At 33.0% G+C, this 12096-nt stretch overlaps 1 protein-coding gene across 1 annotated transcript; it reads left to right on the top strand.

The window, feature by feature from the left end:
* Nucleotides 1-531: 531 nt before the first annotated feature.
* Nucleotides 532-11708, top strand: snupn (snurportin 1). Its single transcript, XM_073832152.1, has 9 exons — nt 532-702; nt 837-1001; nt 1090-1270; nt 4684-4788; nt 5301-5397; nt 5504-5601; nt 7357-7434; nt 7520-7600; nt 10990-11708. The coding sequence occupies exons 2-9, from the start codon at nt 844-846 to the stop codon at nt 11290-11292; spliced, it is 1101 nt and encodes a 366-aa protein (XP_073688253.1). The 5' UTR covers nt 532-702; nt 837-843; the 3' UTR covers nt 11293-11708.
* Nucleotides 11709-12096: the final 388 nt, after the last annotated feature.

Here is a 12096-nt window from a genome sequence, read left to right as displayed (position 1 = left end):
TAATATTATAAAAATACGTTTTTGAGCAGCAAACCAGAATATTAGAATGATTTCTGAAGAATCTGGAGTAATGATGCTAAAAATGTAGCTTTGAAATCACAGGAATAAATTACATTTTTTAAAAATGTATTAAAATAGAAAGTAGTTATTTTAAATAGTAAAAATATTGCTGATTTTGCTGTACTTTGGATCAAATAAATGCAGGCTTTGTGAACAGAAGAAACTTATTTAAAAAAAAAACATTAGAAATCTTACTGTTCAAAAACTTTTGACTATTTTTTTTTTTTTTGTAATGCTTTTATTTTGCTTTAGAACTGAGATATAGCAAAGAGACGAACTAACACCGCATTTTTTTATAGTATGTATATTTTTAACAATTATCATTTGTGATTCGCCACAGAAAATCCAATCTTTAACCACATTAAAATGATTTTATAATGAATTTTTTACCAATCGGTGAAACTCAGCGATGAATTTTGGTCGGCCGCGACGACGCATGATGACGTCAGCGCGCCATTGCGTTTCCAACGCGTGTTTCACTGCAGAAGTAGGTGTTTGTGTATTTCGCCGTTCTAGCTAGCTTTCCATTCCGTTTGTATTTCTATTACTCTTTTAAATCATGAGTAAAGGATTTTAAGAGCAGCTCTGATGGGATTGTGATCACGTGTTTGCTGTCACGCTCTTCCTGCAGTTTGTTTATCTGTACGTGTTTATCCAGATGTAAATGAGTTCTGTTTGCTTATGAAATACTTCGTCAGTCTTAAATACATAAGAGACACTTATCATTGCATTTAAGCGTCTCAAGATAATTTAAACTCCTCTGTATTTTGTCACAGGTCCATCATGGATGCTCTGACCCAGGCTCTCTCCTCCAGCTTCTCTGTTTCCAGAGAACCAAACAGCACTTCTGCTCCCCATCCACGCCTGGCCCAGTACAAGAGCAAATACAGCGTCCTAGAGCAGAGTGAACGGCGCAGGAGGTTCCTGGAGCTGCAGAAAGAGTGAGTTTACCTTCTTCAACCACCCAGAACACACCTTTCACACTTTATTTTGATGCAGTGACACTAGTAGAATACATTATGTTTGTAGGAAAAGGCTAAACTACGTGAATCACGCCCGTCGGCTGGCTGATGGAGACTGGACCGGAGCCGACAGCGAGGATGAGGAGGATGAAAAGAAGAAGACTCAGCAGCAGCTGGAGAACAGTGCTGATGAAGAAGGGATGGAGATCGAGCAGAGGAAAAAGCTGCCGAAGCATTATGCCAACCAGGTGCTTAAAAACACACTGACACTCGGTTACACAAAGCAATCTTATAGGTACAGTAGGACAAACAGCCTGTTTAATTCTAAGCTTTTGGTTAAAGGAGTCTATAGAGGGTTTGCGCTTACGTCACGATTTGGTCAGTTACGCGGATGCTAATTTATGCTGTCTAAACCACATAAAAATGTGTGGAAGCTGTTAAATCATATCGAGAAAGACTTAGTAAGCTGGAAAGAGCGCAATATTTTGACAAAGTAAAGTTAATATGTGGTAACGATACATACAAGCAGTATTCATTACTGTTCACCTACCTGACTGGAAATGATAAGAACAAACACACATGTTGTCAAGATTCAGGGCTCTACGCTTGCTTTTCTTTATAGGAGCACTTGAACTCATAACTTAAAAAATTTAGGAGCACATTCTAAACAATCATAAAATCTGAAAAAAATTAGCCTTCCTATTACAAGGGGATTTGACTCCTTAAAGTGATTTACAGGGGAATTTTGTTTTTACCTTTGTAATGGCATTTTTCTAACTTTATTAAATGTATATAATCTTTTATGTCAATGTTTTTTATTTATTTCTATTTTTTAAGCTTTTTAAAATGTCTAATTAAAACAACAGAATAAGAACAAGTAGGATAATAATGTTGCCAATCAAATGAAATTAGTATTAACTAAATTAATTTGTACTACAGAGGTGGCACAGAAGAATACAAAAGTGTTCAGAGGTGGCATGAGTGCAATCAAATTCATCAATTCATGTTGAGATTAATGTTTTAAATATAACATTTTGAATACAGAAATGTCAAATGATTTAAAAAAACTGAAAAGATACTTTGAAAATGAAACTAAATCTGATTTAATTACTGAATCATTCATTCATTTGATTCATTCAAGTGGCTTATTCATTCAGGCATATTGAATCATTTAACTAGATTCGTTTAAAAATGCACGTTCATTAAAAACAAAACACTGCTGGCGCTGTGTTTGAATAGAGATGCGCATTGGCTCAGACGTGGCTTGTTTCAGACTATTTTTGACGATGAAATAGAGCAAAGTCAGGCAGTAGTGTTATAGTCAGACAATGTAAGTCACTTAACAATAACTTCTTGTTTATATAAATCATTTAAATCACTTATTGTTGTATTAAATCAGTATCACATTTACAAACTCCCTTAAAATCATTAAAAGCTGTCACTCATTTTAGGTCATCGCTATCTCACCAAGTTATATTACAATCAACGAAGCACCCTACACTGCACAATCAATCTCTTCTTTACACTCTCTCTACACTTTGTTTATGAAAGGATTGGTGAGATATGTCTGTGATACATTACTCAACGTTGCAAAAACACGTAGAAACCATTGAAGCTCCCCTGAGCGCAAACACAAATGTGACCCTGGACCACAAAACCAGTCTTAAGTCGCTGGGGTATATTTGTAGTAATAGCCAAAAATACATTGTATGGGTCAAAATTATTGATTTTTCTTTTATGTCAAAAATCATTAGGAAATTAAGTAAAGATCATGTTCCATGAAGATTTTTTGTAAAATTCCTACTGTAAACCTATCAAAATGTAATTTTTGATTAGTAATATGCATTGTTAAGAACTTAATTTGGACAACTTTAAAGGTGATTTTCTCAGTATTTTGATTTTTTTGCACCCTCAGATTCCAGATTTTCAAATAGATGTATCTCGGCCAAATATTGTCCTATCCTAACAAACCATACATCAATAGAAAGCTTATTTATTGAGCTTTAATATGATGTATATATCTCAGTTTTGTCAAATTTTACCTTATGACTGGTTTTGTGGTCCAGGGTCACAAATATGCTGATCGGGTCAGTCGCACATGGTGCTCCTAAATATTTTTTCATAGTCGCACGCAGTAGTTTTTAGTCGCAAATGCGAGCCCTGAGATTCCTGCCCTGGAAATCCTAGTTCAATTTGGCCAAACACAAACGCCTTTTGTTCCTTCCGACAGTTTTTTGCACTCTTCTCCTTGATTTGTTATAACTTTTGGGAGTCTGTAGTACTTTAAATGTTTTTCCTGGTCCGACTGATTAATACAGCCCAAAACATAATGGTAAGTTACAATTTTTAGCAGCAATAATCAGGAAAATATGCAAGTTTCGTTAGGGTTTATTGGCATTGTTTTTAGTGCTGCCAATATGGTCGACTGATAACACGTCATGAAAACATTCTATTAAGAAATAGTTTTATGCCTTATAATGAACTATAAGTGATTCTGACATAATCATATGTGACTTTTTTTACTATAAAACCCACCGCTTTTACTCTTGAAATCAACTTAATTGACTTAAATCAATGCTTAAAAACCCATTGACAGAGATAGTCATTTCTATATAGCATTCTTAAAGGTGCAGTAGTAAATTCAGAGTGGAAAATGCTTATGTAAATCAAAAATATGACCTTTTTTGTTTCAAGAAGTTATTAGTAACTTTAAGAAATCATAAGTGGTTACTTACATGAGTATATACTACTTATGTAAGTATTTTATAATAAAAATACTGCAAAAGTGATACATTGTAATGCTGTCTGGAGAGATACACTACCAGTGTAGATTTTTTATTTTTTCAGAAGCGTTTTCTGCTCACTAAGCTTGCATTTATTTAATCCAAAGTACTGCAAAAACAATAACATTTTAAAATAATTGTACTACTTTAAATAACTAATAATAAAATTTTCTTTTTGAATATATTTTAAAAATGTAATTTATTCCTGTGATTTTATTCTAATGTTCTGATTTGCTGTTCAAAAAACATTTATTATTATTATTATTATTATGTTAAAAACAGCTGAGTAGAATTTTTTCAGGTTTCTTTGATGAATAAAAAAGTTCAGATGAACAGTGTTTATCTGAAATAGAAATCTTTTGTAACATTATAAATGTCTTTATCATCACTTTTGATCAATTTAAAGCATCCCTGCTAAATAAAAGTATTCTTTCCCCCAAAAAGCTTTTGAATGGTATAGTGTATAATGTTACAAAAGATTTTTATTTCAGATAAATTGTGATCTTTGGATCTCATCAAAGAATCCTGAAAAAAATGTATTCGGCTGTTTTAAATGATAATAATAAAAAGAATCTCTCAAATCAGCATATTCGAATGATTTCTGAAGGATCATGTGACATTAAAAGGCTGGAGTAATGATGCTGAAAATTTAGCTTTGATCACAGGAATAAATTACCTTTTAAAATATTTTCAAAAATGATTATTTTAAATAGTAAAAATATTTCAAAATGTTACTGTTTTGCTGTATTTTGGCTCAAATAAATGCAGGCTTGTTGAGCAGAAGAGACATTAAAATCTTACTGTTCAAAACTTTTGACTGGTAGTGTAATAAAAAGTCTTTTAATAAAAAAGTTGTATTTTATATTTCTGTTCTGCAGCTGATGCTGTCAGAGTGGTTGGTAGACGTCCCTGCAGATCTGAGCTCTGATTGGCTGATGGTGGTTTGTCCAGTTGGAAAGCGTTCCCTCGTTGTTGCCTCCAAGGTTTGGATCTTTTTTTTTTACCATTATGAGATCAGACATCCACTGACATTCAAAAAGAAATGCTAATACTTTTATTCAGAAAGGATGCATTAAGTTTAAAAGTCACAGTAAAATCATTTATAATGTTGAAAGATTAAAAGCTTCAGTTAAATGCTGTTCTCTTGAACTTTTTAAGTGTATTAGTTTTTCACAAAAATATTAATCAGCACTACTGATGATGATAATAATGATAAATGTTTCTTGAAGAGCAAATCAGAATATTAGAATGATTTCTGAAGGATCATGTGACACTGAAGACTGGAGAAATGATGCTGAAAATTCAGCTTTGCTTTACAAAAATGTTTCAAAATATATTCAATACAAAATTGTTTTTTAAGCTGTAAAAACATATTACATTTTTACTGTATTTTGTATCAAATAAATGCAGTCTTGCTGAGCCATGTTTTATGTATATATGTGTATATGATGCAGTATTTTCTGTTTAATTTAAATGATTATTATTTCATCCTTAGGGATCCACGTCATCTTACACCAAAAGTGGCTACTGTGTTAATCGATTCCCTTCTCTTATTCCTGGTGGCAACAGACACAACTCTGCACTGGGAAAAGGTTAGCATCTCTGAACCTGTCCTACAGATTCATCACACTAGAGTGTGCTAGAGCACAGCAGTTTTGAACCATACCAGAAAATAAGTGACAAATATGTTTTATATAGATTACACCATCCTGGATTGCATCTACAGTGATGTAGACCGAACATACTACATCCTGGACGTCATGTGCTGGAGGGGACATCCTGTGTATGACTGCTCAGTGAGTGATCATTTCCTGTATTGGCATTTATATAAACTTTAGTGACACATTCTACACTTTTAGACAGTTTTATATAATTATTTTTTTCTGAAGTATACTAGTTTTTTTGTTTGTTTTGTTTTTTGAAGAAAATTTATAATTTTATTCAGCAAGGAGATAACTGGTGAAAAGTGACAGTAAAGACATTAATAATTATACAAAAGATTTGTATTTCAAATAAATGTTGTTCTTTTGAACTTTCCTTTTATCAAATGATCCTGGAAAAAGTATAGTTTTTCACAAAAATATTAAGCAGCACAACTGTTTCTTGACACTGACAATCAGAAATGTTTCTTAAGCAGCAAATCAGCATACACTACCAGTCAAAAGTTTTTGAACAGTAAGAGTTTATAATGTTTTTTAAAGACATCTCTTCTGCTCACCAAGCCTGCATTTGTTTGATTCAAAGTACAGCAAAAACAGTAAAAATGTTTGAAATGTTTTTACTATTTCAAATAACTGTTTTCTATGTGAATGTATTTTTAAATCTAATTTATTCCTGTGATTTCAAAGCTGATATTTTTAGCATCATTACTCCAGTCACATGATCCTTCAGAAATCATTTTAATATTCTGATTTGCTGCTTAAAAACACTTATTGAATTTATTTTCATGTTTATTTGATGAATAGAAAGTTTAGAAGAACAGCATTTATCTTAAATAGAAATCTTTTGTAATATTATAAATGTCTTTATCATCACTTTCGATCAATATAAAGCATCCTTACTAAAAAAAAAAGTATTGATGTTATCTTTAATTTAAAATAAAAATATATATACTGACTGTAAGCTTTTTGAATGGTGTTTGTATAATGTTAAAAAAGCTTTTTATTTCAGATAAATGCTGAGCTTCAGGAATATGATGCTGAAAATTCAGCTTTGATCACAGGAATGAATTAAAATTTAAAGGAACACTCCACTTTTTTTGGAAATAGGCTCATTCTCCAACTCCCCCCGAGTTAAAGGAGTAGTTCACTTTTAGAACAACAATTTACAGATAATTTACTCACCCCCTTGTCATCCAAGATGTTTGTCTTTTTTTCTTCAGTCGTCAAGAAATTATGTTTTTTGAGATGAACATTTTTGGAAATTTCTCCATATAATGGACTTAGAAAGTCACATCTTTACATTTTCCGCCGGTCATAGCACCTGATATAACTACAGAAGAGTCAAGTTTTAAATAGGACAAATATCAAAACTCGTTGATCATTTTTGAACACGATGCTATTGGTCTAATAGGATTCAATGATCTATGCTAAGCTATGCTCAAAGTGATATCGCCAGAACAGGAGAACGGCTGAATGGATTTCAAAACGGTAAAAATCAACTTATTAACTCGGGGGGAGTTGGAGAATGAGCCTATTTCCAAAAAAAGTGGAGTGTTCCTTTAAAATATATTCAAACAGAAAACGGTAATTATTTAAATAGTAAACATATTTAAAAATTTGACTGTTTTTGCTGTATTTTGGATCAAAAAAATGTAGGCTTAGTGAGCAGAAGAGACTTTTTTTTTTATCTTACTGTTCAAAAACTTTTGACTGGTAGTGTGTTTGATTTTAAATAATTTTTGAATGCTAGTTTATGTAAATGACTCTGTTCTGGCTAACCACTTTGCATGTGGAAATCATTTTCATAAATGGTTCTGTGTTAAATTTCTAGTTCGTTTGCACAGAATTCTTTACTTACAGTGAAAAGCACAACCTGATGTATTTTCACAGACAGAGTTCCGGTTCTACTGGCTGCAGTCAAAAGTGGAGGAGGCTGAAGGTCTTTCTGAAATTTCTAAGATCAATCCTGTAAGTGAGCAAATAACTGCGTCTGTGAACAAGGCTGAACTTTTGAGTTGAAGTACTTGGTTCATGGGCTGTTCTCTCTCTGCAGTTCCGCTTTGTGGGTCTGAATAGCATCAGCTGCTCCACAGAGTCCATCCAGACGGCTCTTGCACACGAGTACAACTTTACTGTAAGAACATACATTATTTGACACGCTACGTCTGTGAAATAACATTGATTGAGCTCTGAATATTTATGATATTTTAGTTATATTCAGGACTTAATGCTTTTTACAGACACAATAGGATACAAGGAGGCTTTTACAAAAAATAATTTAATAGAAAAGCCAACCTACTGATCTGCTATACGCTTATTAATCTTCTTCTTGGAATAAATTTTTAAGAGCTAAGACTAGCAACTAGAATAATGCTAGTAAGTGTTAATCATGCTAGCAACATGCTAGTAAGTTGTTAATCATAGTAACAACAGTAACTTGCTAATCATGTTAGAAACAGGCTAGCAGCATGCTAATCATGTTTATATCATGCTAGTAACTTAATCATACTAGCAACATGTTAGTAATTTGCTAATAATGTTAGAAACAGGTTAGTAATATGATACTAACTTTATAATCATGTTAGAATCTTGCAAATAATGTGTTATTCATGTTAGCAACATGCTAATAATTTGTTAATCATGTTAAAAACAAGTTAGTAACGTGTTAATCATGTTAGAAACAGGCTAGCAACATGCTAATCAAGTTCAAAACATGTTAGTAACTTGTTGTTTCATGTTAACATGTTAGTAACTTGCTAATCATGCTAATAACTTGCTAATCATGCTAGAAACAGGCTAGCAACTTGCTAGTAACTTATCATGCTAGTAACTTAATCATGTTAGCAACATGTTAGTAATTTGTTAATCATGTTAGAAACAGGCTAGCAATATGTTAATAACTTGCTATTAATGCTAACAACATGCTAGTAACTTGATAATCATGTTAGAAACAGGTTAGCAACATGTTAATCATGTTAGAAGCATGCTAGTAACTTGTTTATCATGTTAGAATCATGCAAAAAAAACTTGCGAATCATGCTAGCAATATGTTAGTAACTTGCTATTAATGCTAACAACATGCTAGTAACTTGCTAATCATGTTAGAAACAGGTTAGCAACATGTTGATCATGTTAGAAGCATGCTAGTAACTTGCTAATCATGTTAGAAACAGATTAGCAACATGTAAATCATGTAAGAAGCATGCTAGTAACTTGCTAATCATGTTAGAAACAGATTAGCAACATGTAAATCATGTAAGAAGCATGCTAGTAACTTGCTAATCATGTTAGAAACAGATTAGCAACATGTAAATCATGTAAGAAGCATGCTAGTAACTTGCTAATCATGTTAGAAACAGATTAGCAACATGTAAATCATGTAAGAAGCATGCTAGTAACTTGTTAATCATGTTAGAAACAGGTTAGCAACATGTTGATCATGTTAGAAGCATGCTAGTAACTTGCTAATCATGTTAGAAACAGATTAGCAACATGTAAATCATGTAAGAAGCATGCTAATAACTTGCTAATCATGTTAGAAACAGATTAGCAACATGTAAATCATGTAAGAAGCATGCTAGTAACTTGCTAATCATGTTAGAAACAGATTAGCAACATGTAAATCATGTAAGAAGCATGCTAGTAACTTGCTAATCATGTTAGAAACAGATTAGCAACATGTAAATTATGTAAGAAGCATGCTAGTAACTTGCTAATCATGTTAGAAACAGATTAGCAACATGTAAATCATGTAAGAAGCATGCTAGTAACTTGCTAATCATGTTAGAAACAGGTTAGCAACATGTTAATCATGTTAGAAGCATGCTAGTAACTTGCTAATCATGTTAGAAACAGATTAGCAACATGTAAATCATGTAAGAAGCATGCTAATAACTTGCTAATCATGTTAGAAACAGATTAGCAACATGTAAATTATGTAAGAAGCATGCTAGTAACTTGCTAATCATGTTGGAAACAGGTTAGCAACATGTTAATCATGTTAGAAGCATGCTAGTAACTTGCTAATCATGTTAGAATCATGCAAAAAAAACTTGCGGATCATGCTAGCAATATGTTAGTAACTTGCTATTAATGCTAACAACATGCTAGTAACTTGCTAATCATGTTAGAAACAGGTTAGCAACATGTTGATCATGTTAGAATCATGCAAATAACTTGTTAATCATGTTAGTACCATATTAATAATTTGTTAAACAGGCTAGCAATATGCTACTAACTTGTTAATCATGCTAGCAGCATGCTAGTAACTTGTTAATCATGCTAACAACATGCTATTAACTTGCTAATCATGCTAGAATCATGCGAATATTTTGCTAATCATGCTAGTAACATGCAAATCATGTTAAAATATGCTAGTTGTTAATCATGCTAACAACATGTTAGTAATTTGTTAATCATGTTAGAATCAGGCAAGCAGTATGCTAATAACTTGTTAATCATGCTAACAATGTTAGAATCATGTGAATATCTAGCTAATCATGCTAGCAACATGTTATTAATTTGCTAGTATTGTTAGAAACGGGCTAGCAACATGCTAATAATGCTAGAATCATGCTAGCAACGTACTAGTAACTTGTTAATCCTCTTAGAAACATTCTAGCAACATGTTAAATTCAAGTTAATCATGTTGACAACATGCTAGCTTATTGTTAATCATGGTAGAAACATGATTGGCGACATGCTAACTACATGCTAATCATCTAATCCATCTATATAAATTGTCAAACTTTAAGCTTTTACAGCTGCTTTAAACTTTCAAGCTAGGCTTTCTCAAGCCAACCTAAAGTTTGTCTTGACAAACTTTTCTTTATCTAGTTTATTATGTTATTATTTATAGGCCTATTTAAATCTGCAGAAACTTTATATTTGAGACTTTTTAAAGGGATAGTTCACCCAAAAATGACATTTCTGTCATACTCTCCCTCATGTCATTTCAAACCTGTAAGACCTTTGTTCATCCTCAGAACACAAATGAATACATTTTTGATGAAAAACACTGCATGGATAGCAATGCAACTGACACTTTCAAGGCCAAGGAAGGTAGTAAGGACATTGTTAAAATAGTCTGTGTGACATCACACCTTAATGTTATGAATCTACAAGAATACTTTTTGTGCACAAAGAAAACAACAATAACTTTATTCAGCAGTTTCTTCTCTTCCGTGACTATTATAACAGTAGTAACTATATTTGTTCTTACTACCTTTCTGGACCTTGAATGTGTCAGTTGCGTTTCTGTCTATGCAGAGTCAGAGAGCTCTTGGATTTCATCAAAAATATCTTAATTTGTGTTCCAAAGATGAACTAAGGTCTTAATGGGTTTGGAACAACATGAGGATGAGAATTAATGACAGAATTTACATTTTCGGGTGAATTATTCCTTCAACTTTTTTTTTTTACACACATGCTCCTAAATACTTTTTTTGGTTGCATATGTGAGTGAAATGCTCATACTATTGAGCCCTGACATAGATATACTCAAAATGCGTTTCTCTTTTCTAGGTGGACGGGCTTCTTTTCTACCACAAGGAGACCCACTACACTCCTGGAAGTACGCCGCTGGTCGGCTGGCTCAGACCCTATATGGTGGCAGATATCTTGGGCATCGAGGTGCCACAGTGTCCCCTCACCATTAAGCCTGATTATGCCAGTCATCAGCTTCAGCAGATCCTGGAGCACAAGAAAACCTCTACAGAAGTTCGGCCAGCTGACCAGAACGGCCGATATGAACTGGAACACCTGTCCACACCAGAGACACAGCTGGACAACTCTCACAGCGCTCAGAAAGAGAGCATGGATGTCTGAAAACTTTTGCATTAACTTTTTAAAGGGCACTTTTCACAAGCATCTGTATGGCCGTGAAGATGATCTAATTTCAGAAAAACACTGATGTCAAGGAGTTTTTAATTGCTGTATTTAAAATTGCCCCTCAGTTCTAGGTAACACAGATGGACCTATTTCTGTAACCGTAATCACAAAAATTAAACTATTCTGCTTTTTTGCAGATATTATTTTAGGAAACATATAGGTAAACACTCATGCTCTGCTGAATTCACCTACTCTGTTTAGTCAAGCATCTTTATTGGATTTTATACGTAGCTTTTTAATTCGACCGTTTCTGTAGAAGATCAGATCATTAAGATTCAGCTGGTGAAGAAACCTATGAATACTTTTTTTAAATTTGTGTTATGACTTCAATAAAGTTTTACTGTTTTGGTTTATCCCTTTATCTTTTTTTGAAGCTTTAAATCAGCATATTAAAATGATTTCTGAAGGATCATGTGATACTAAAGACTGGAGTAATGATGCTGAAAATTTAGCTTTGCATCACAGGAATAAATTACATTTTATAACACAGGTATGTGCCAAAATAAAAGAAATATATCGAGGGAAATTCCATTTCTTTCAATAATTTGTTTCAAATAGTGAAACATGTATGTTGTATTAGTTCACTACACACAAAGTGAAATATTTCAAGTTTCCTTATGGAGGGTGTCAATGATGGTCTTCCTGCACAACCGTCGACTCAGCAGTCTTCCCCGTGATTCAGAAGCCTACTAAGCCAGACAGATAATTTAAAGGCTGAGGAAACCTTTGCAGGTGTTTTGC

The sequence above is a fragment of the Garra rufa genome, chromosome 25, assembly GCF_049309525.1.
Source record: "Garra rufa chromosome 25, GarRuf1.0, whole genome shotgun sequence".
In the NCBI taxonomy this organism is placed as follows: Eukaryota; Metazoa; Chordata; class Actinopteri; order Cypriniformes; family Cyprinidae; genus Garra; species Garra rufa.
Note: the sequence above shows the minus strand (reverse complement) of the source record. Positions and strands in the feature narration are given on the sequence as shown.

What these genes read in the sequence shown, in the direction of transcription:
- snupn (XM_073832152.1), top strand. Translation starts at nt 844, where the DNA reads ATGGATGCTCTGACCCAGGCTCTCTCCTCCAGCTTCTCTGTTTCCAGA. An exon ending in CGAAGCATTATGCCAACCAG is followed by an intron (nt 1,271 to 4,683) that starts GTGCTTAAAAAC and finishes TCTGTTCTGCAG; the next exon opens with CTGATGCTGTCAGAGTGGTT. An exon ending in AAATTTCTAAGATCAATCCT is followed by an intron (nt 7,435 to 7,519) that starts GTAAGTGAGCAA and finishes CTCTCTCTGCAG; the next exon opens with TTCCGCTTTGTGGGTCTGAA.